Genomic DNA, 24,326 nt, shown 5'->3' on the forward strand with positions numbered 1-24,326 from the left:
CATTACAACTTCTGGGTTTCTTTTTTCTTTGCCAATGGAAAGAATTTTGAGATAAAAAAAACAAATGTTGATAATTGAGATGCTTAATAATTTATGGTTACCTTCTCTGGGAGCACGTGAAATTATCTGTAATCTAGAATAACTTGGGTTTTCCATTTTTAAACGAGATGAGCGCTCGATAGTTTTTTTTTCACTTATTCCGCGGCAATTATCACATTTAAAGTACGGTAATAGGATTGTCTGTCCATCCCTGTCTGCACTGATGGATGTGACGATACGGATCTGATAAAGAATAATCTGTCTGGCGTTAATCAATCCGCTTGGGATGCGCCCCCACGTTCACTTCAACTCAGAATCGCTTGAGGTTTACGAACGTGTAACTGGCCTATCCAATGGCTTGCGGTGGTTAGCCGATGTGTCAAGTTAGTGTTTTTATCCTCCCAGACAAGTCTGGTACCAATTTATCGACCCCGGAGGAATGAAAGGCTTGGTGAGCACTAGGGCGGATTCGAACCTCCGATCGATCGTGCAGACAGCGAAACCTCTTATCGACTGCGCTACCGCCTCCCACGCATCTAAATAGTAATAAAATGTCTCTGAACTGTAGGTGAACTGCGAAACACTATTCTAGACTTTTGTAAGCATTATAGAACTTTTTTTGTTTGAGAGATGTTCTGGAACTGCTTATATTGAAGTTGCAGAAATGCTTGTAGAGTTGGCTTTGTTACGGTCATTGTGTAGGTCTAAGAAATCCAAGATTTTTCATCTTCATAGTATCGTACAGTTCAAGAAAACTAGCTATGTAACTATTGTTGATAAGTCGCATGATTCACTGGACATTTGTTATTTTCTACCAACGAATTGTAAACAACGGTACCACAACAACTGTCAAGGCTTATTTTACCGCTATTATTGATGTTGTAGTGGCGTTTTTTTTTTTCTAAATAGATCACATGTGACTGAACACACTGGACATTTGTCCACATTTTTGCTAGCAGACTTTTGCAACAAAGAGCAGCTCGAGCATAGTTTTTGCCATCAAACTCGCTTAATTTCGTTTGAAAGAGCTAGAAACTTGATTTGAAATTTCAGTTATGTCGGTATTTACTTGCACTTCTTCAATGAGGTCTTCATCTTTATCCCCCTACTACCGGTGGAAAATGGGAAAAACCTAAATATATTTTCAACACTGGACATTCTGGTCTTCCTGTTTGTATCTCACGATTTTCTTTCACTTTTAACGAACAAACGTATTCTGCCTACAATTTGTGACAATTTATGTTAAGAAGTAGATAATCCAACGAAGGAGCTTTCTTTCTTTCCTTCTTCTTCCTTTTTTTTTTTTTGGAAAATGTAAACCAGTTACTTGCTTGTGAGAAAGACTAGACCGTCTTAACACGTTTAAATCGAAAAAAGAGGTATTTCACGCCACGTGTAATTGCTGAATCAGTTAAAATTTTGCTATATTTTATTATTCTGTTTTATTTATTCTATTTTGCTTTTTTGAATTTTCCCGCAAGTATGTAACAGTCCTAGAGATGCTTTTTTCTAAAAACGAAAGCACGAAACTTTTAAGAGTTGAAATAGGTTTACTTGATAATCATTTCGACCTACGCTTTTTCGTACAGATGCTCCGTTCCACTGTTATTCGTCGATTTTCTCTTCGTTTTGTTGCCCTAAATGTAGCGATAAGAAACATAATAATTGTAACGTAAAATTCATAGCATGTTCTGCGATTTTAAACATGAGTGACGCATTAATGTGGTCGAAAGTCCCATTTGAAATTGTTTAAGGAAGAATCCTGATTCTTTGGTTCTTTTATTGTAGTATTATGATAACGTATATTTTTATATTGTATTAATTTATCACATATACTTGGTTCGAGTTTTTAAAGTTTTTTTTCCTATTTCTAGTTTGTTATTGTACTTTATCTTTTGTGTGCTACTCTAATATTCAAGGTATTAATAGTGGATTAAATGCCCTTTCTATTATCTGACAAACAAATCGCTTTCAAAAACAGAGCTTGACTTTTCTTAGAAGACATCAGAAAAAACATCCCACTGGCTAATTGCACGCTTAGAGAACGTCTTTTTAAATATCGATGTGTATTAATAGATATAAAGCAAATGCTGCACCACCATGAGTCTGCTCGTTGCGAAATGAGAAATTTATTGGGCTATTTGTAGAAAAAAATAGTTTATAACAAAGATAATTGTCTTGTTTTGGGTACAGAATTAGTTAAACTGATATAGAAGTTGGAAAGGTGAAGTTGTGTAAAAAGAATTCCCCCCATACAAGGCTTTGCTCTCTTCTCTAACTTCTCCCTGAAATTGCTGAAGTGAACTGAAGTGTAATAGTGTTTAATATTTTTTTGTCGAGTTTCTATGATTCAACCACCTAACGACACCAGATGTTGTTATTTTTCCTGCATTTTGTTGCCCAATCCTTGCTGCAAGTGATGGAGTTTTTTTTTTGCTTCAATCTTCAACGTGGTTGATGACTGTTGTGATGGGAAATTAAGTTTCTTTTCTGTGTAACTTTCCTCTTAATTTCCTTGGCTGCTTTGAATTCCTCCGCCCTGCCTCATCTATTAGTCCTCACGCATCTACTGTTTGCACGTAATCAGCACGTTTTTCCTTCTCTTTTTTTTTTAAAAGAAAAATCTTCCTCAAATCACCCAATAATCAACTGAAAGCTTTGCTATTATGTTTTTTTTTGCGCTCTATTTTATCTCATTGCAATTTAATTTAAAGGCATCACTCCACGAATCTGAGGTGGTACGGATTTCAGGTGGAGTATTCGTATACGGGATGGGAGGCTATGGAGAGGGGGGTGATTCCGTCCATTTCTTCCTAATTGCCGTAAAAAACGGCCCAAAAGATACGGCTTCAGGTGTTTTGGCGCACTATTTTCTACAAGGAGTTCAATTGGAGCGCGCCAGCCTTGTGCGGCGCCTCATCTTTCGGGCCGTTTTTTACGGCAATTAGGAAGAAATGGACGGGACCACCCTTTTCTCCATAATCTACGACTCCGTATACGAATACTCCACCTGAAATCTGCACCACCTCAGATTCGTGGGGTGATGCCTTTAAGCGAATGAAATGTTTAGGTGTTCGAGAAAGAACTAGAAGCAGTTCGTGAGAGAGAAGAGCTGGAAAAGAAACGAATCGCAACGGAGAAAGCACTTCGAATAGAGAAGCTGAAACGAAAGATTCGGGCTAAGAAGGTGCGATTTTTTTTTACTCGGGGTTTTCCGCTTTTTTTTTCTCGCGAGATGTTGATATATGATACTTTTTATTGTTTTCGTGTAGACCTTTTCACCTTGAAAAAAATTCTCTCTCATATCTCATTGTTTCAAAACGCTTTCGAATTTCCAGTGCTGGTTTTTGCCGTAATTGAAGTGTTCGATGTGAGTTGATGAGAGTTTGATACCATTGCACGGAGACAGAGAGCGATCAGTATTTTTACTCGAAAAGGTCATTAGATAAAAACGTTTTTTGCTAAGGAACAATTATAATGAAATCAACAAAATGCTGCAAATTTGATTATATCCTTTTGACTGTTTTGCACTTTTCTGAAGTTTTTCTTTCCAAGAATAATCTTATAAGTCACGGTTTTTCTTTTTTTTTCCTCTTGAATTTCTTTTCGAATTATGCATGGATGGATCGCCTTTGACGATATGAACGAGTGTCAGTTTCCTTCGGTTTTTTTTTACAATGTGAAATCCATTTACAAGAAGAATTATTACACTGACCTTTACATCACATTACCCTTGCAATTCTTGCAGAACTATGTGCTTTTTTTTTCTTTTCCAAACAGCTGATGCTGAACTTTCACTTAGTTTATCAAGTAGCTTATTTCCCATCTCTCGTACTTACGTGAAGAGCGACATTCGCTCAAGTCGCTCAGTTTTTAGTCGTTGTACAAAAACAACAATTTAGCATTATTGCACAATAATTTTCTTTGTGATCTTGATTTGTGTGCAGTAAGTAACAATTGTTTTTTTTGAAAAGAAATCTTTACAAGTGTACTTAGTTCCTTTGCTGAGATATTGAAGGTTAATCGTTGCGCAACGTGGGTTAAGTTCATCGTATAACTGTCAGATCCAGTTCCCTAATGTTCTCTTGGTTATTTGTTTTGAGATGAACGTAGACAAAATAACAACGTCACTCGTAGTTTTCATCGCATTAATGAGATTTTCTCACGAAATTCGGTCTTTAGCGGATAAAAATGTCGTTATCGTTGAAGTGCAAATGCATTTATTTCTCTCAATTTTTCTTCTTTTACTTTTTTGCTAATATATTCGAAATTGAAGAACTAATTTGCCCTTGTGACAGAGTATTGAGTGAATTGACTGACGGTCTTCGGAGGACTTTGCTCAAGTTATTTGTCCGTTATCAATGAATTTGATTAGGAACTTAACGCTTATCTGACGCTTGAATCGTTTCGGCGAGGCCTTCGAAGATCACGTCATTGCTTCATGAATTTAGAATAAGGTGTGGAGCAAGAACGAGACGATAAGGCACATGAACTCGTCAACAATTTTGCGTTTATATCATTTTATGGCCGATTAATGCTAATAAGTGAACTACTCAGTTAATTTTCTGGTATTTCGACTCATATATAGCTGCTTATGGAGTATCTTTAACTGTAAATCGCTCGTGGTTCTTTTATTTATTTATCCTGGATTTATTTGACTATTAGATTGTTGGATTTATTATATTTATGGTTCTTTTATTTATTCTGTGCTTAACTGAAGTATTTTATTTTGCCAAATCAAATATTTCAATTAAGCACAATAATCCAGGAACGACATATTTTTTACCTGCATTTGATTTTCCTAGAAGTAGTTTTTCCTCCTCTATTTTTTCATTAGGATTTCATTTTCACCAAATCCCTTCTAAAGGGCCTCTTCTAGGAATTTTGGGTGTTGCTGTCAAAAAAAAATTGGCTTTTCTCTCTTCGATGTATGGTCAATAAGACGGAAAATTGAAACTAAGCTCCAGGTTTAATCCTGTGCGCTTTGAAAGCTGCTTAGGCTTAGAAGACGATAGAATTGCCGGTTTTTTGGAATGCTAAAGTTGGATTGAGCATATTTTTATGCGATTTGAGGCCTCAAAGGTCATTCAGCAATTTATGGTTTAATTTTCCCGAAGTACTCTACCGTACACCACGACCATTTCGCTTGTGTTCTATTTGAGTTCTAAGATTCGAAGGCTATTCAGAATATTCTATCGCCACTATAAGAAATTGTTGAATACAAATTTTTCATTTTCTAAGAATACTATAGAATTTGAAAAAAAAGGAGATACAATTCTACGAAAATAAGATACTTTCCGGATTCAGATTTGGATTCTGTCTTATTGTTTGGATGACTTTTTCGTTTTGTGTTGCCCTTTCCTCACTAGATGTTACATAAACAATTATCTTAATCTAACAGCATCAACCTTTCCACACCAACTCACCACTTTAAAAAATCGGTAGCGTTTTTTTTTTTTGAGGAGCTCTGTACAAGGGAAATAGGAGGAAACTGTAGTGGTTGCGCTTTCCCTTTGAAAAGTATCCGCAGATGTTTTTGCTCGACAAAGATAACGGGAGGCGGAAAGTTGGTTGGGGAAGAGGGGTTAGTAGTGGATTTTTTTTTCAAATAGTTGAGATATCCGCATCCTTCGTTTTTTCTTTCTTTTTGTTTTGTTTTGTTTTTCATACTTCCCTGCAACGAGTCCACTACACAACACTCGAAACTTTTTACATTGTAATTGCGAACATTGCACAGCGTTCTGTTCACGTGACATCGTAGCGGACGACGGCGTCGGGGACGTGGACACGTCAGCGACGACGTCGTCGTCGCCGCCGTCAAATGACTTCCTTTTTCTGATTAACTGCGTTCGAAACGACGTTAAACAAAGCAAAACCAGCTGTTTATGTTGTTGCACTGTCGCTGCACCACCGGCACCGTTTCAACACTATTGTCTTGCTTGCAAATTAGTCGTATAATCAATGAATAATCGAATTGATGATCACATTGAACGATCAACGCTTGATAAAGTGAAACATTTGATTGATAGTAGTAATGTAGTGATTTTTACGTAGTGATCACATACGACAGCTATCACGGAAGTTTTGAACGCAATTAATCAGAAAAGGAAGTCATTGGCGGCAGCGGCGACGACGGAAAATGGCGTGAGCGGAGACGTAGTGATTGCCACGATTTCTGTTATCGCTAGAATTCTACGAATTGCAAATTGTAATGATTATCCAGCTTATCGAAGCGCACTGAAGTCAATCGTGCGTGATTTCTCCCATTCCCACTTTTTATTCGATCAGCTGCGAGCTGCGAGTTTGATTGTCCGCTCCAATTTTTTTTTTTTTGCGGTGCGCCTATTCGCGGAACGCCAATATTCATGTGTTCAGTTTCGATTTGTGACAAATCTGCAATCGCTGAGCGCCAATTATTGGTGACCTTTTCATATTTAATGTTTTGAAGGGTTTTTTTTTGAACTTTTAAACAACATTAAATTCATTTTAAACATTTCTTCAAACAATTTTTTTCAAAGCAAATAAACACAACGGAGACAATTAAATGCGTTAAAGAAATTACATGTGATATAGAAGGAAGCACATACATTTCGTCTTCTGTTTTTTACATTTTTATCCAGTGAACTGTAAAAACGGAGACTTCGTACATATTTAAGCCATGAACTAAAAAAATAAACAACAACAAAAAATTCTATCCGCTTAGAATGACTGAATTAGAGAGAAATGGTAGTAGACCAAAAAAATGTTGGCTAAAATTCTGCCTATACGGCTTATGTGAATTCTATCTCCATCTGTGCGGAATTCATAGAAATAGATTTTAAACAAATTGTAAATTAGTCGGCGAAATGCAGTGGCAGCTCTATTTTCCCACCCATGCCGTTTCGGTTTAAAACTGGATACGTATACCGAAAAAAAAAAACGTTTATTGACTGGAACTTTCTTTCAAAAAAAAGTCTGATGAGTAAACTAAATGGCTGCGAAACTAGAATAACTTTTTTCTCAGTTTTTTTTTCACTTAGAAAAAAGCCCATAGCTGTTTAACATGAATCCGAATACATGTAATCATTTTTATTTCACAACTTTTGTGCTTCACCAACAGAATGATTTCCAGGATTCTGTTGTATCCCTTAATGTTATTGTCCTTTATTCTAAACATAGAAAGTTTGCACTTCGTGAAATTCAACTCTGAATTGCTTCCGCTAAATTTAAGCTGCTTGGTCAATTATTCTCCGCTGCCCAGTCAGGTTCGTGCTCGTTTTTTTTTTCTTTCTGAGAAACATCGTATATCCCTAATACATTATTGAATCATCGATGTGATCAGGAACTTTGTTGGTCGAATCTCCGTCATCGCATTTTCTACGCTCTCTGCTGAGCGAATGCAAACATCGAGCGGTGTGTGTGTGTGTGTGTGTTGATCGAAAACGATCGCATTGGTCTTCAGTTCTAGCGGTCTCCGTTGTGTACACGCTTCTAGTGCGACAAATGATGCGATACAAAATAAGAGATGCCGGAAATTATTTATTATCACCGACACGACTGTATTACGAGAATATTTGGAAGCAAAAAAAAAGATAGGAAGAGATGCTAGAGATATACGAAGGAAACTGTCCGTGTATTGATATGATCGTCCCTCTCCATTCTTTTCCGTGTTGTCGTAGTGATTGCTCATTCATTCAATAGCCAGATGCGAATCGGAAAATCCTGCCGCCATAATCGGATCATCGGGCGCGCTAGTAATCAGTTTGAACTGATAGCGGTAGTGGTTAATAGCTAGGAAGTTCACGGTTTTAAATGAAGTTTTTTTTCTGGTTCGTTACGTTCTTGCAACGATCCCTCCTCACTATGAAGACGTTCTCGGCCTCCTCGTCCTCTCGCAGCGCGGCCTCTTTCTTTCCCTGGACGATTATGCGGTTATTCATCGAATTTGGCTTCCGTTCTTTTTTTTCCCCTTGCCTAGACCCAGATTCATTTATGGTGGGACCAGTTTTGTGCTTCTGCTTCCCATTATATCTATCGCACAGAACTGCCGGCCGCGTTGCGGACTTTTTCAAAGGTCTTTGCGCTCGATTCGAACCCATTGCGGTTGAATGTTATAGAGTAGCACGTTCGCTACTACTTTTTCCATCGTAAGATTTTCTTCGTTAGGGTTACGGTTTTGCCCGTTGACAGACACCTGATGGCACCATTGGTCCGCACTCAGAGAACACATTACACATGCATATGTATGTTGTTTACATGACAACAGCTGCGTCGGATAACAATGTGATGTGCTCGCTGCTCGTCGAACATTTTAAACTGTTGGCTTTTTGCCATTTTCTGGACCGGTCTCCTGTGCAACAGGCCGTATTCCGAGCTGCAACGAAAAAAAAAACCATGAGTCATAACATTTAACGTGCCGTTTCTATGGTCTCTAAACCTGCGTACTGTAGTACGGGTTGCACCTCAGTACCGTGACTAACAGAATTAATCGAATTCAACCGAAGAAATTGAATATATTTGGTCCAAACCAAACAAAACACACACAGGGAGTGCATTAGATCCGAAAACTGGCTAAATAGGAGTTTTTCCTGGGAAGTGTAACTCCATTCCTTCCTATCTTAAATTAGTGTTTAGGTTCCAGAAATTCCTGACACACGGCGCATTTCTTTGTGAATCTGCTTACTACTTTTAAGCTCTAGGCGCTGCAAATTACCGAGATTTTATTTTTTCGCATTTCTAGTCAGTGTGTTAGCTATATAGGAGCTATATAGGAAGAAATAGGATAATTAGCTGAATTACTTCAATCTCAAACTGCAGGTGATTTCCCCTTTGCAGACGTTATTTCTTTTCTCGTGAACTACTAATATCTAAAATCTAAAGCAGAGTTCAATGTCAGTGACGAGACTTCTAAGAGACGCTATAGGCGATTATACTTGTGTTATTCAGATTTAGCAGAGATTAAATTTAATGCTTAATTTGATCCATTTTTATTACTTTATTGATCCCTTCATGTATTATTTCATATACAGAAATTCTTTATTCTCTAATTGTGATCTTTAATAGTTCCTCGTGGTTCGAGTTTCATGAATTTGGTTTGAGTTCCACGAATTTTCTAAATCGATTCGTTAAACTGCGTTGCCGTTTTTCTATCTCATCTCTTATTTATTGAGTCGCCATATCGAACTTCCGGTCCCTAAGAAAAGCGCCGAAGAACGAGAAAATCGTTCTTTGTGCGCACACACACATCGTTGCAATTGTTTGAGTCAAGGAGCGATTAGGAAGGAAGTTGACGAGAAGAACGATGATTGCCGAAGTGCATGAACACTTTCTATTGAAAAATGCGACAAAAGAATGAAAATTAGTTGTTATTGAATCCGGCAAGTTTAGAGTGCAGAACATATTAGATCATTTGGGATAGTGTGACGGGGCATTCGGTCTTCTCTTCCTTTTCAAATAGCGCGGTAGTGAAGAAATTGAAGCGAACAATGAGTGATGTGCTTAAAGTGCAACGTCTTCGGGAGAATGTTTGTGTTTTCTGGGAAGTTTTAGAACGGAATGACTTACTCAGCGTTTGACTGTTTGAACTCTGGTGCAGGAAGTATTCTTTAAAGAGTTTAAGGAAAATACCTCTAAAATTGATCCAATTAGTCCTCTTTTCTCTTGATTACGGAATAGAGAAGCAGAAAATGCCGCAAAGTGCCTTTGCAACGTTGATTCGATGATGTTAATTAGGTTTACAATGAGTGGAAAAAAATGTGATTTGAACTTTGCTTCCATTGATCCGTAATTCCCCCGGGTTTTTTTTTTGCGTACATCCGAGGTCCACCATCAGATAATTCAAGATTTTTCCCTTCCTTTTGTTCGATTTACACGAACAATTACTTTGTGAGATCCCTGCTTCGTTTTCTTCTCTATTAAGGAATATAGTGGGAACTTAGTTTTAACTTAGTTAGAATCGGATAATTGGACCAAGTTTTTTTCTCTTATTCAGTAATCCTGGATTTGAACCTTCAAAATTTATCGTGTATTGTTTCTTGATAAAGCTGACAGAAGAAAAATCTGCAAAATGCAGGATGACTAGAAATCCCTTAAGAAAATATTTGTTCTTTACTTTAGAGCTCTTCAATGATGTGAGTCACATGTTTACAGAATTCTTTTTTTTTCATGTCAAAAAAAGCTCTCGTTGTAGTCGAGTCGTACAGAAGAAAACTGTGTTTCTTGTCAGCAGAAATATTTGCACTGCTCCAACTAATTGAAAGAACATAAGCTCATCACTCACCTTATCTTATCACCTCGGTTACTGTAGTTTTTGTGTGCGGACTGGAGGTGAATCGTAACAACCGTTGTGACACGTAGTCAGAATTCCGGTATTCCCTATCTACAAAATACGTTTCGAAGTTAGTAACTCGTGAAAAGGATACACATTCGCTTGTGCTCATTTAGTAGCACACGTGAATGGTTTTTATTTCTCTTAGGGAACCTATGGAAAGCGATTAAGAGCTTTTCAATTGCATGCGAATGTGTAGAGATGTTTTTTCTTTTGTTTTTTTTTCTTCTTTTTTTTTTGAAGATAAATCTTGATATCGTTCGCTTATAATGCTCAACTTCAAAGAACGCTGAATGCTTCTTTGCTTTTCGCAATCTCTCAGCCGTGGTTTTCTTGCTTCGTAAATCGGATTCACGAACGGTGGAAAAAAGTCGTAATTCCCTGTACTTGGTCCGTGAAATTTCACTAAACAATGTGTCACATTTAGTGCTAGTGTTCCAGGGCTACGGTCGCTTCTCTGTCCCCGCACAGCTACGCAGCAGCGCAACGTATCGAAATTCGATTACGATCCGCATCATTTGGATTTTTTTTTGTTTATGCGCCTCATAGCGAAAGACATATGGCGACGGCGGCGGCGGCCTATGGAGAGAGACGCCTGTTCATGCCTGAGGCAGCTGATTTCCCCGCTCCCTCCTCCATCACATCACTCGCTCGCTCGCTCGCTCACCTGTTGCTGTTTTCGGCCGACATATGAATTGTCGAGAACGACGTGTGCAATGCGAGGAGATACGCTGTACGGGTCATGTGCTTTGCGGTGATAAGCACGTTGATTGTTATTCGTGTAGTGTGTGTGTGCGTGTGCAAATGCACAAAGATCATGGGAACAGTGAGAAACGACTGCGATTATCATCAAGTGGGTTATTTTCCAGGGTATCGGTTGCCAGAGGTACGGGCTAGCTAAACAGCGCTACAGAACCAGTGCTGCAATTTTTTTCTTGAGGAAAAATTTGCTAGCAGAGGAGTAAAAAACTCTTGTTGGAAGTTTTCTAATTTCCCTGCGATTAATTGATTTGAAAATCAATTAATTGGTGTAAGTAATACCTTCGAAATTGTTAAAATTAATCTTTGAGAAACCAAAATTATCTATTAACCGAGGAAGGGTTTAAGGATCGACGGGAAGTCGCTGTTCAGATTTTTTCATTTCCTTTAGTTTTTTTTCTGTTTTCCCCTCTATTTCATCGGTAATTCTAAGAACATTTGCTTTCACGGGAAACGAACAGAAAACATAACTGGTGCTATTTACTCCATGGATGAGTTGCTGCATACTCTGCTCGTCATGTTTTCGCCATCCAACGAGGGTCTGTGTGTTAGTCCACCTGACCTATGGGTTCTAGTGCAAGTGCACTAAAGAATTATGGTTCTTGTGGGTCGTTAAGAGTTTGCTATACGCCTATTCTATACGATTTCACATCATTATCGAATCGAATCAACGTGTTTTTGTTTCACGGTTCAGTTAACGTGAAGGCAATGACGAAGAAAGAATTCGATTCGATCTCATCAAAGCAAGGGAAAATGGCAGTTTGAAAGATAGGCGACGATAGATGCAAAAGTACTGAGCCGAACAATGGATTTGTACAGTTTCACTGACAAACATCCACAAAGTGCATCCGTAAGCTGTCTATCCCCTTTCAATGGGAACAGACACATCAGCACACAAAATTTCCCCTACTCGAATTATTCGCCCCTTGTTTTCCCTTCCCCTCATCTCTCTCTCTCCCTCGTGAAAATCTCAAATCAATGCGCTCAATAAACGTTGCCACGTTTTTACATCCTCTATTTGGAGCACGTTATCAATGATGAGGTCACTGCGCCCGGCATGCGGCGATAACAATAAGAACCAACTGCGCCCGATAACCAACAGAGTTTGTTTACTTTGCGAAAGAATGCGGCCGTTTGGCACGTGACCCGATGATGGTCTTTTGCTCATTCGATGTGCCCGGAAGACTTTGCAAAGTGAGGTTTTAATCGGACGTGGAGAGAGAGGAGAGACAGAAGGACAAAGAAACACCAAGAAGTGTTTTTTTTGTCCTGAAGACCTCTTCGGCTATAAAAATGCGCATATTTTGTTTCGTTGCATATTGTTCTGGCGTGTTTCTGGAATCTGATTCTCGGTGTATTTGGGGATTTCTCGATCCTAGAAGAGTAATTATTGTAAACAACTGACCACAACTTATATTTACATCGCGAGCGTAACGACTGACCAGTTCATAGTTTGAGTGATCTCTGAATGCTTGGGTGTTGCTCTGAAATTGAAGCGTTGATCTACAACGTATATTATGGATTACAGAAGCACGTATGTACGCGTCTCAAATCCATAATATTGCGTCAAATATGAGGGTGAATCTAAAAACATTGCGCGTTATTGCGTGATCATCTTTATCCGGCGCAGATTAACGGATACTATGTAAATTGCTCGAAAATTTTTAGTATGCATCAGTGATGTGAACTTACTGCTTTTGGTGTGATGGACTCCGTCCCAGCTGCTGTTTTAAAACTTTTATGTCAACTGGACAATTTTTATGTAGGATCCTCTTTTCCCCCTCTAGAAGGCCTTGAGAACTTGGAATCTCGAGAATACTCGCAACTTTTTTATATTGACATTTTTTCTGGGAGACGCTACCTCTAGATTTTGGCTTTCATAATTTCCTACATCTATGTGCCTCTTGTTCTGGATTTTGTATTTTTTCGAAAAATCCTTCGTTCAGGAATGGAATTGTATCTGTCTGTTTAACTTCATGACAACCAAACCATGGGTGCGATAGGGAGAAGCCGGACCCTCCCCAGGTGAAGGAGGCTTAGCTCATGGGGTGCAGTTCAAGTGAAGGGGGTCCTTTCGATAGCCATCCAAAAGTGAAGGGGGTAATTTCGCCAACCGTTTAAAAGTGAAGGAGGTCCTTTCCCCAACCGTTACGAAGTGAAAGGGGTCAGAGCACCGGCTCCGACTATCGCATCTATGGACCAAACTTTGATTTTGTTCCCCATTTTAGCAGCACAGTTCCGTGCCGAGTATTGAATAACGTTATACGAGCCCTCCATCCCTTTAAAAAAAAAATCCAATCTCACTCAGGCTAATATTCCAATAGTAAATATTTGCTTTCATATCAATTTTCTTTTAATGCATGGTCACTTTTTTTTTCTTGGAAATCTCTTCCATAATGGATTTTCGTTCGTATACGGATGAAATTTTTGTTTGGTTGATTCTGTTGATTATATAGTAGGCTAGAGATCTTGCAAAATTCGTAAAAAAATCCCAATTCAATTATACTTTTTAGCGTTTAATCGAAAAGGCGGCACGACTTCAACGTAAACGACTTCGAGGCCAAAAACGAGAAAAACTACGTCGAGAACGAAAATCGCGTCATACATTATTAAAGAAGACTCTTCGAGACGCAAAAGCGATCCAGAAAGCTGCTGCAGCTGCTGGAAGTGTTGTTGTGGTCGATAAGCAGCTGAAGAAGCAGTGGAAAGCTGAACAGGTTTGTGGACAAATGATAGAAGCGAACATTTTGTGGATTTTTGCAAGGAAATGTGTACGTGACACCACTTTAGTCGTTTTTTGATGTACAGTGCTGATCGTTCATTGAAATGTGTTTTTTGTGCCTATACAAAAATGAGACGTATCGACTGTTTCGTGTACTTTGTGCAAACCAGAAGAAACTACTTCTGAACTGTATATCGAAGCAATTTAGATAAGAAATAGTAAAGATAAGTGATATTATTTTATAGTTGTTTGGTACCTTTTACGAAGTTTTTTTCTTTTTCTTCTCAGAACAATCACCACTATTTCATTGCAAAAGATAAGTGTAACAATACTTAGCAGGAAATTTCTTTGAAAAGTATCGTATGATCTGATGTGTAATACGGTAGAAAAAGTTTGGCGCATTGGAATTCAATGACAGAATGGTTTCTTTTTTCTTTGGTAGGTTGCTGAATTCAGAACCGATAACTCGGAGAATTTGGGGAAAAAAAGTAATAAGTGCCATTTTTATTTCTTGAACATTTGCAGACTATAGGATCGTTTTGGAGCCTAGGCCCAAAACTTCTGTGCCTTATGTCACCCAAATCTTCTAAAACGATGCCAGAATTCAGAGTTCTATGAATTCTGATGTTATGTCGTATTCTGATGTCCCCAAATAATTGTAATAATAGTCAGAAAATTCATGCTGACAGAACGTGCTGACATAAACATAACGTTCCTGATGAATCAGGGTTACCAACGTTGACGTTGGAATATTCTTAAGTTTAAGTTAATCAACTAGTTAAGTAAATTCCACTTTAATTTTTGTGAAGAAGGTTCCTAGAAAAATAGAAAAGGCGGACTCAAATTGTTTTCTTTTTTTAACTTCTCGAATATTTTTTTAAAATTTGTTAGCAATGAATTTGAAGATGAAAACTCTTCTACTCCCCGATTGTTTCCTCTTTCTAGTGAAAGGAAGGAGAAGAAAATATGATTTTACTTTCAAACTCTTTTTTGTATTTATTGTTGTGCAGGTTCCATTTTAAACTGTGGATTGCAAAGAAATAAAAAAAAAAGATGCATTGGTTCCGCTATAGAAAATCCGGTCATGAACTAACTAGTTTATGAAAATGAACTTCGTAAAACATATTTCTCATAAGAAGTGAAATTAATAACATAAACTGATGTAAAGGAAATGTTTTGCTCTGTTTGAGCGAAACAATAACATTTGTTGAATCATGTGGTGTCATCAAAACACATTACACAAAACATATGAAGTCGAGAGATGAGTGCTGAACCTCATCTACGTCATCATTGGAGAAGGTTGAATGTTTTGCTGTTGTTGTTGTTTTTTTTCCCTTTTGAGTGCAAATAGTAGTTAGTTATTATTCGTTCGGATCGGATTCGATTCTGAACATAAAAAAGAAATACTGTGGATGAATAAACACGAAAAAAAAGGAGAAAAAAGACACTACATATGGCATACATATGCTCTTAACTTGAATTTTAAAGTTGTAATAATCTTAAAATTTCATTTGAGAACGTTTCCTTCACTTCATATTTTTGAGCCCTAGGAAATTGCGCAAGTTTCTGCATATTGAGGATTGTAATATGCGTCCGGAGTTTTTTTTTCCCCTTTTGTCGAAGATTTCATCACTCGATTTTTAAATTGTGCGATAAAATAAGCATCGTTAAGCTCGTGCAGAATTTTGATTCGAATGAGTCACCACAACAGCGGTTCATTTTTTTTTTTGTTGGAAATTCTTCCATGTGAATGTTAATCACCTCTGATCAGAGACCAAAATTAATATTGCCGTTTTTACTCTGTATCTAGTGGAATTCGTTGGTTATAGTATCTAGATCCCGTATGATGTAAATATGGGTTTTTTTTAGTGAAATAAGTATATTTTACCATTAATTGGGCTATTAATCCATTTATTCCAGGAAGCGGATATTCGACGCCGTGAAGAGAAAGCTCGAAAACGTGTTGAGCACGAAGCTCGCAAAGAGGCACGTCGTGCGAAACGCGATAAAAAACGCGGACGTAAACGGCGCGATCCGAGCAAGGCCACGAAAAAGGGCAGGGAAACAACCGCAGCAGCGGGCGGTGGTGCTGCATCATCGCCGATCGTGGGCACGGTACGTTCGTTTGCGCTGCGTTTGTGTTTTTTTCGCGCCCCAAAAAACGCGGACATCGACGATGACGACGTTGACGATGTCGATCTATCACTTTCACTGCATCAATGCACATGCGAACCGCCTACACATCATCGCGATTCGTGTGATGACATTGAAAGTTCGTTTTCTTCTCCCAAAGTTTTGTGCATTCAACACTTTTTCATTTCCTCTGCTGCATCTTTCTATCGCATTTCTCGATCGAATGAAAAACTCGTACTTTGCCGATTGCCACTTTACAACGGCGATTTGATTTCTTGACAGGTGCTGGTGTATTTGCGTGTTTTTTTTTTCCTTCCTCGAATTGTTGTTTTCTGGACTGGTCTAGTGTACTGGCTCCGACCTTGAGTCGACTCAGTTGTTCGGTGAAGAATAATAATCTATGGGTGGAAGTTTTCGAAACACTACATTTCTTTTTTGCTGTAATTGTTGCAAATTTGGGGAAATCTAACTTCTTAGTCAGTAGATGAGGCGTTCTGATTACATTTCTTTTTCTTACATATCACAGGAAAAAAAACTATTCCAAGGGTTACAGTAATCGGTCGTGAATGTTGTTAGTAGATCACAACGAGTGCTCTTTGTACTTTGATGATTGCTGGTGCATCCATCATTTATTTGATCGAACCTATAGCGTTCTATACTTTCTGCTTAGATTATTCAATTCCCATCCGGTCTAAACTTCTTTTTATCTCTACCCATTCCCTGGTGAACTTAAAATCCCTTCCACAATAGATCTAACTTCTAGATTTCGATTTTTAATGGCTTGGAGTGCTTGTTTTTATCATAATTGCGTCGTTGAGGTAACTCCAAGGCAGTCTGCTGCGAAAGAGGTGGGTTTTGGAAGGGCTTCGTTAGAGATCGTAAAATATAGTACTGTTCCGTGTTCCTTTGATCATTTGGATTTGTTCTCGAACAGATACACTAACATCGATCTGCATCGATTTCATCTCTGCCCAGTTGTCCGAGTCTTTGTGGCGGCGTTTCGAAATTCCTTCCCGAATGATAGCTCATCCTTTTGACGATTTTTTCTCCTATTTTTATGGCTGCAATGAGGTCTGGCTGTTGGGAAATGGGATAGCTGCAGGCTTAGGCACAGGTAGCCTTCATCAATTCCTGGATAGAATGGATGGTAGCTATGGACTGCTTGGTTGGCTAAGACTTTGAAGTGCCTCTTCATTTGAAGAGCGGGACACTTCCCTTGGCCTCATTGTAGACTGATATTTGCTTACATAGTCTCTGCGCGCAGCCGGCGACGTCAGAATCCCTCAACCATCATCCATCCGCACGAGGAGTGAGTTTTGTGTGTATATGTATGTGTGCGGGTGTTTGTATGCGTGCTGTGAACAAACACTTGCCGATGATCTATTTTCCATTGATCTTTGCTTTTTCCGCTCCCCTCCCCATACCGCGCCGCCGCTGTCTGTTCGGTCCGCCGCCGATTTCGCGTACAGATGTGTGTGTGTGTGTGCCTGTATGTGTGTGTTGTTCGTCGATAGCATCATTAAAGGGATTTCAAGGACATCTAAAGCCAAAGTTTATGCGAGAGTTCGTCGTCAAAGGTCAACAATAACAATAACAATGCGAGAGCGGTTTTTTTTTCCTCGCCATCTTTTCGTGTTTTTCGACCTTCATCACTCTGTGGAATGTTCTCTATAGAAGTTGCATACAGCTTGACATAGAGATGACATTCATTTGTCATTTCATTATGAAAACATTGTCGAAGTCATGTGATACATATGAACATTCAACGATTGCGAACAACAATAGCATACAGTGTGGAGACTGTACTTTGGAAGAATGGTACATTTAAAGTGCATTCACGAGTGACTGTGTTTGGATTGGGAAACAACTGTTGGAAATAATTACTAAAAAAAAAATGCTAAGAACGTGATTGCGAATGAAAAAAGAAGAATTATGATCGTACTAACTTGAAATCATCTTTTTTTCCTGCTGTTCATTGAACTATGTACAGAGAAAAATTATTTCCTGAGTCATAGTCGCCGTTCTTCATTACAATCACTTCAGAGCAGTGGAAAAACACAAGGGGTGCTTTAGTTTAAAGTTCACTTCGTTCCTAGGAAATCGTTGATCCCGCACGGCTGTGAATCTCATGGAATTGACGCAATGTACACATAACAATGATTACGATGATATCTTCAAAGAACGAACAACGGGCTTTGCCTAGGGGTGGATTCGGACATGGAAACCATGGAACCTTAGTTAGCTGCAAAGTATAGTTTTTACTTATCCGATTATCCTAAACAAAAATGTAGAACTGGATCCCTTAAACTCACTTAAAAATCCCAGAAGCGTTGTAAGAGAAAATCAGCCAAGATAATCTTTCTTCGCGTGGAAGGACAACATTGTTATCAGCAACTCTTTGATTCGATCATTGATCATCATATTTACCTTTAATAGCTGAATCAGATGGTCTCACCTTTTAAAATTATAAATGTTGGGAACAGTCCTTCCTGTGTTCCAGACGTCGTCGTCACAGGACCGCGGACTACATATTTCCAAACAAGTTTTTGTCTTTGAATGTATGGCCTTATCATTTCGACGCTCTGAAGAATTTTTTGTTTCTTAATTAAGGGCTCCTTTCGTAAACAATAGATTGATCAGCAGAATGCTGATCAATCGTTCCAACACTACCTTCGTTGGTAATCGCTCCATAATTTCAAATTTACACAGGGGATCCGTGAACGGGGTTTTTTCTCTCTCTCTTTCCAAAGGAAAAGGGTAGAATCCTGAATTTTCGATGCAGTACACAAGCAAATGTCCTGACGACATACATTAAAATAAAAAAGTCGAGGCTACACTCGGCTAAGAAGTCGCGAATGGGTTCAAGGCCTCTTCAACCTTGTCCGCGACTTTTCTTACGAGAAATGATTGCAGTTCTCGATCGAATAATGGCCGCGAGTTGCAGTAATAAAGCATTGATTTGGGAAAGGTCGAACATAAATGTGACCGTGTCAAATGCAAAAATTTGAGAGAATTCTTTTGCCTCCAGAGTGTTGGGGAATTGATAATTACATGTCATTTGCAGAGTCACTTGACGTTTGATTCACCAATGTCGATTCCCGTTTAGAGTTCAAGATTAACTAAATTTTTTTCGTACACAGCGTAGGACAGCTTGATCATAGTATTCGGGAATGTTTGTTCAAATTTAGTCGATCCCTCTTTTTTTTTTGAATGAAACTAATTTCATTCGATCTATCCAGTGCCGTTTTCCAGTGAGAGTTTGCGTAAAGCATTTGCTTCAACAAATTCGGCCCCGTATCCGATCCCCACCTCTGCTGCTTTGCGCTTGGCTGTTCTCATTGTGGATCCAAACTATCCCGACCGATTTCTTGCGTAGTTCGGCCATGCGTCGCTCGTTTCTTCTTCGCATCCGGTTTTAATTGTTATATCTCCGGACGACATATGGTCGTCGAACGTCGAAAAAGTGTCTATATGTGTTTTGTGTGCTGGCGATGACTCGTTCGTTCGTTGAACTCTAGTTAGTCCTTGAATAGTTTTCCTTCAATGAGTCCGACCTTGAACGCGAAGAATATTAGTGGGTTGACCAGAGGGAGAGAGAGAGAGATAGAGATGCTGAGCGTGTGCGAGTTTGTTCTTTGCTGAGACTGCTCGAAAGTCGGTGTTATGCAAATTGCGTCGTATAAACCGCATTATACAGGTTTTTATTTCCTGGCATCGACGATGCTTTAGTTTTATGTCGCAAAAAGTTATATTACGGCTGTTTTCTGTTTGACGACATGGGAATTCAAGAAGAAAAACCACAACCACGGTTTATCTTCTTGCGTCGCCTGATGAATGTCATGCGTATGTTTACACAACACTCATCCTGGACCGCAGCAGCAACGGCAGCAGCTTCTGCAATTCCCAACACTCTGCATATTTCAAAATGTTGCCCAGGATAGTTCCCCTAGTACGAGTAGTGTTCATTCGAATCTTAACGTCTCTACTGTTTACTTTATTTCTAAGGTATAGCTCAATTTTTCGAAGTTTTTCCAACGTAGAAGTCAGACGGAAAGCTACACACCATAGAAAACTCCCAACATTTAGCGAAAACGTTTAACATCACCCACACACACACACACTCGAAATTGACTTTCACAAAAGTCCCAAATATAGTAACTTCGTCAGCGAATCGATTTATGCTGGCGGTGAACGTGTATCGTTCTGTACGTATGTCCGTAACCTATAAAAACCCCTTTGTAGTCGGGAAAAACGTGTACATTCACTTATTTTCATGAAATAGATTTCGATGCATTCACCGAAATTTGCTCCCATGAAAGTAAGTGAATGTAAGCGCTGATGATCGGCTGGTCTTCGAAAAAAAATTAAAGTTCAATCGCTACGACCATCTTTTCGGTGTGGAGAAATTCCCTGCCTGAACGAAATAACGAAGGCTTTTCTCGATTTTCCTCTAAATGGACAGAGAAATACCTACGTTATCCGATGTTGATTCGTTGTTTTTCCCAATTCTCCATAGTTGATCTCTTCCTCAATTCATCCAAACTCAATTCCACTTAGTCTTTGGAATGGGTCGATCAAATAAGTGAGGAAATCTGAGCGTGGATTTGCGGATGATGTTCTCAATAGTAATTGCTCACTGTTGAGTGTTTGAAAAGAGCCGAAACCCACATTATATTGGACGAAGCCATTCACTACAAAAGTAAGATTTCTTTTTCCGAAATACGAAATAACGGAGCTGCGCTATGTTTATGACCGGCTTCCGTAACATCGGCTGTAACGAGGACCACATCGGCAATGTGGTTCCTGGCACCGTCTCGTCATGCATCATAAACGCCATATAGCTAGGCTAGCTATGGTGCGGTCGAGAATCGCGCATAACCATTACATTACGACATTCACGTTACTGCTGATGAGTACTGTGCGGCGTTATTGATGCGTTCCCCCGCGCATTTTCCCACCATCGCCAGCTGCACGTTTTCCTGGACCCCCAGGAGAACGTGCAGCTTGTTTATGTGGTCATTGGGCGCTGTGTAAACCACATACATGCATGCATACATGGAATGATGCAGCACCGATACCTGGCTTTCCTGTCCAGCCGACCACGCCCAGCTGTTCGCCTTACCACCAGTGTTCTGCGTGTGCAAATGTGTGTGGTTGTCTGTTGTCCGAGCCGAATCCCCTCTATTGCCACCCTCAGCAAGCTTTCTAATTGTCAGTCGCCTGCCTATCCCGCCACAGCGGCTAATGCCGCTGCCGCTACGGCATACGCATTGATCGGTGCGGTGGCGGTGTCGGCGGCGCTGTGTCCACTACTCGTTTTCCAGATGCAAACATTCTTGGAACTTCTCCGGAAACAGTAGTACGTAGTGCAAGCGCTATCCATCAGAACTTGATTGAGCAGCAACCTCGTTGTTTGTGTGTCTGCGTGTCATTTGTTCCATTCCGCGTTCCGTTTCTTCTTGACTGCAACCGCTTCGATGGTTGTTTTTCGATGTCGACCGCGGTCGCCACATGGCCGCTCAGCAAGGCCGTGTTATCGAATTCGATAACAGTGGCATGTTTATATAACCGTGCAGTGTGTGGTGAGTGCATTTCACGTGAAATTTCTGCTTGTTTTGCTCTTCTTCTCTGTGCCTTCCTTGTCTTCCTTCTTTTTTTTTTTAATTTCGACAACTGAACTGCAAAAGAATATCAGTGGGGCTTGTCACCGATGCTTTTCTGGGGAGTGCAACGAAGTGAAAAAACACGTTCTCTTATCTGTGATGTACTGAATTCTGGTGTTAGCGAATCCTCCAAGATAAGAGAGAGAGGATGTTACACATTTTAAGAATCAGAATCTTAACACAAATCCTAGTCGGTAAACATAATTCCAGAAGAGAATTGAAATGTCCTAGTTAACTTCGTCTTTACGGTTAACTGGCTTTATGGGCTGTATGTAAGGTGATAACATCATAAACCTGACCACTGATATATTCTCGTCTCTATTTTTTTTTATTTCCTCCGAACTGAATGTGTAATCGTAGCATTCGGTCGATATTGCTATATCTCGGATAGTTTTCGTCGATCGTTACAACAATGCATCCGGACCGGGTTCACGATGCGCATTCGAGACCACCACCACCACCAGTCAGTCAGTCAGTCAGTCAGCCAACCCCATCCATCTATCCCCATCCAGCCACCTTAGCCTATCCATCTTTGTGCGTCTTAGCTCGTTATTCATACGTCGCATTGCGATAGTGACAAGGCTTTCCCATTCATTCATCAATAGCATCATGACATTTCCGGATGGGTTCATATGTAGGCATTTCTTTTTCTCTTTCCTTCTTTGCACATCAACTCACTGCATTTCGTAAAGAATGCACAATTCTCATTACTTTTCTAATACATTAAAATGAAAACCATTGAACTTCTCAGGAAAATCGGAAAATCGAATGGATTTAGCGCGTCATGCGAAGTTTTTCTTTCGCAGCAGCAAGTTCGTGAGAAGAGTTTTGAAGGAAAGGGCAGTTTCTTAATTCGCGCTTCTTTAGTTAGACTTTAAAAATTTTCAGGCGCACGCTTCTTTAGTTTCCTTAACTTATTTTTTCTTTTTGTTTTCCTTGTCGTTAGAGTTGTTGAACGGTAGAATTTTAGATGAATTTCTATGGAACAATCTTTTCTTCCGGATGAACCCCGGTTTTTTGGGTGCTTGGACTTTACTCTGTTTCTCCATCTATTTCTCTCCCTCTTTTTCCTTTTCTTCTTTTCTCTTTTTTTTTTCTTTTCGTCCTCATTCCTGCTCATTCGTTTTTATTTACGATGATGCAGAGCTGTTCTGCCAGTTCCATTCTACCAGATCCAAAAAAAGCTACACTTCTCATTTTTCTCACTACTTTTTCTATCTTCGTGCAGAAATCGTGGTGTTCTGGCACATGGGTGGCCGTGAAATTATCAAGCACATTTTTGTGCACGCTGCCTCTCTTTGGCTGTTTTTTCTCCTTGGTCTTTGAGAATTTATGGGCAGCATTTTTAAATGTTCTCGGCGATAATTTAGTTTTTTTTCCTATGATTTGTTACTTTTTCGAATAGATAAGCGTTGAATGATTTCCTTTGATTTATAACCATGCAGCAAAAAAAAGTGGTGTGTATAGAACGAGTATTTGTTTGCAAGTCATACACGATTACTTTCGCAATTCTGCAAAATATGTGCGCTGCGCTAGGGATGACCGACTTTTACACCGTCAAATTTCTTTGCGTCCTGCAAAACATCCCATATCTCATATCACACAACAATGTGCAACACATCACTTCTCTCCCTAAACCTGTCCATCGAGCGGGGCGTTTTTTTTTTCTTGGCTGCGTTGTTTGTGCAACTGTGCGTGCGTGTATGTTTTTGCGTTCTATCTATATTCGTGGCATGTAGGCTGTGTAAAGTGAACGAGACAGACAGTCGAACGAGCTCGACGGCGATGATCGCGTTCGGGAAAACGCATAGTCGTCGTGCCGGTATTGCAGCACTCGAACGGTCGCGGCACGTCCACGCACTTTTTCGGCGACGCACCACCCGGCTGGCGCGCATCGGTCGGGCGTTTTTTAGGGAGCGAGGGCTACGTCCGCAACGCCGTTCACCGCCCACCGCGGCCAACCACGCCCCCGACGATCTTTGGTTGCGTGAATGAGTGAGCGCGGCCGCCGCCGCCGCCGACGTTGACGTCGCTGTGGTGGTGGCGATGATTGTTGCGCGTGTCCTCGTTGTGTAGCCCCGTCCCGCGCTTGTTTTCGATTTTCGCAGAAACTGGCCACTTGCCAGCCAGTGCAGCGGCGCCGCACTTCCCTGTTTCCTTCTTTGACGATGACGTGTAATGGTGTATGTGTTCTGAACTAATATTTGCGCACCTTCTTACCGCCTTGTTGACATTTCCTCTATTAATGTTGTGTAAATACACTCACAGTCGTCACATTACACTGACAATTCGTCCTGCCCCAAACCTGCCCGCCACCAATTAGGCGCGCTCCAATAAATGAGGTGTGAAATCTATAAGTGCTAGTGGGTGCTCTGTATCGATCTCTATTCCTCCTCTCCACACATATATACACACACACGCTAACAGCACGTAATCATGGAGCGCAGCTAATCCAGTTCTTCGTTGGACGGATATGTGATCTGCTCCTGTTTCCACTGGTCGTATCAGTCTCCACTAATCGCGTTTCACGATCGATTGATCCGTAGGGGGAAAATGAAGCAAGAACGTTCGCAGTTCGATCTATTACAGAGTTCTATCGCTCAACCTACGAAATTTTCTGTGCTTCTCCGACATTTCACGAGAGCTGTCACACATTCAGCCTTTATGAGACATTTTTCGCTCCGTAGTCACCACACTAATTTAG

At 39.9% G+C, this 24,326-nt stretch overlaps 2 protein-coding genes across 4 annotated transcripts in view; one reads left to right on the top strand and one right to left on the bottom strand.

Annotated features, from left to right (window-relative positions):
• Nucleotides 1-24,326, top strand: part of RB195_011808 (uncharacterized protein) — a gene marked incomplete at both ends in the record, with an annotated part of 67,874 nt that overhangs the window by 19,172 nt on the left and 24,376 nt on the right. The window contains 4 exons of one of the 3 annotated variants that reach the window (XM_064193380.1): nucleotides 3,110-3,226; nucleotides 13,618-13,821; nucleotides 15,747-15,941; nucleotides 16,306-16,353. In XM_064193380.1, coding sequence (XP_064050964.1) covers nucleotides 3,110-3,226; nucleotides 13,618-13,821; nucleotides 15,747-15,941; nucleotides 16,306-16,353 — 564 coding nt within the window. Of the gene's footprint in view, nucleotides 1-3,109; nucleotides 3,227-13,617; nucleotides 13,822-15,746; nucleotides 15,942-16,305; nucleotides 16,354-22,034; nucleotides 22,098-24,326 lie in introns of those variants that run through there. The other 2 variants (XM_064193382.1, XM_064193381.1) reach the window with 2 other exon arrangements.
• On the bottom strand, nucleotides 18,198-19,368 carry RB195_011809 (uncharacterized protein; the record flags this gene model as incomplete). The annotated part of the gene is made up of 5 exons (XM_064193383.1): nucleotides 18,198-18,201; nucleotides 18,272-18,355; nucleotides 18,415-18,541; nucleotides 18,630-18,644; nucleotides 19,269-19,368. 5 exons carry the CDS (start codon nucleotides 19,366-19,368, stop codon nucleotides 18,198-18,200), a joined length of 330 nt encoding a protein of 109 aa, XP_064050965.1.

Source organism: Necator americanus, chromosome III, assembly GCF_031761385.1.
Source record: "Necator americanus strain Aroian chromosome III, whole genome shotgun sequence".
Taxonomy (NCBI): Eukaryota; Metazoa; Nematoda; class Chromadorea; order Rhabditida; family Ancylostomatidae; genus Necator; species Necator americanus.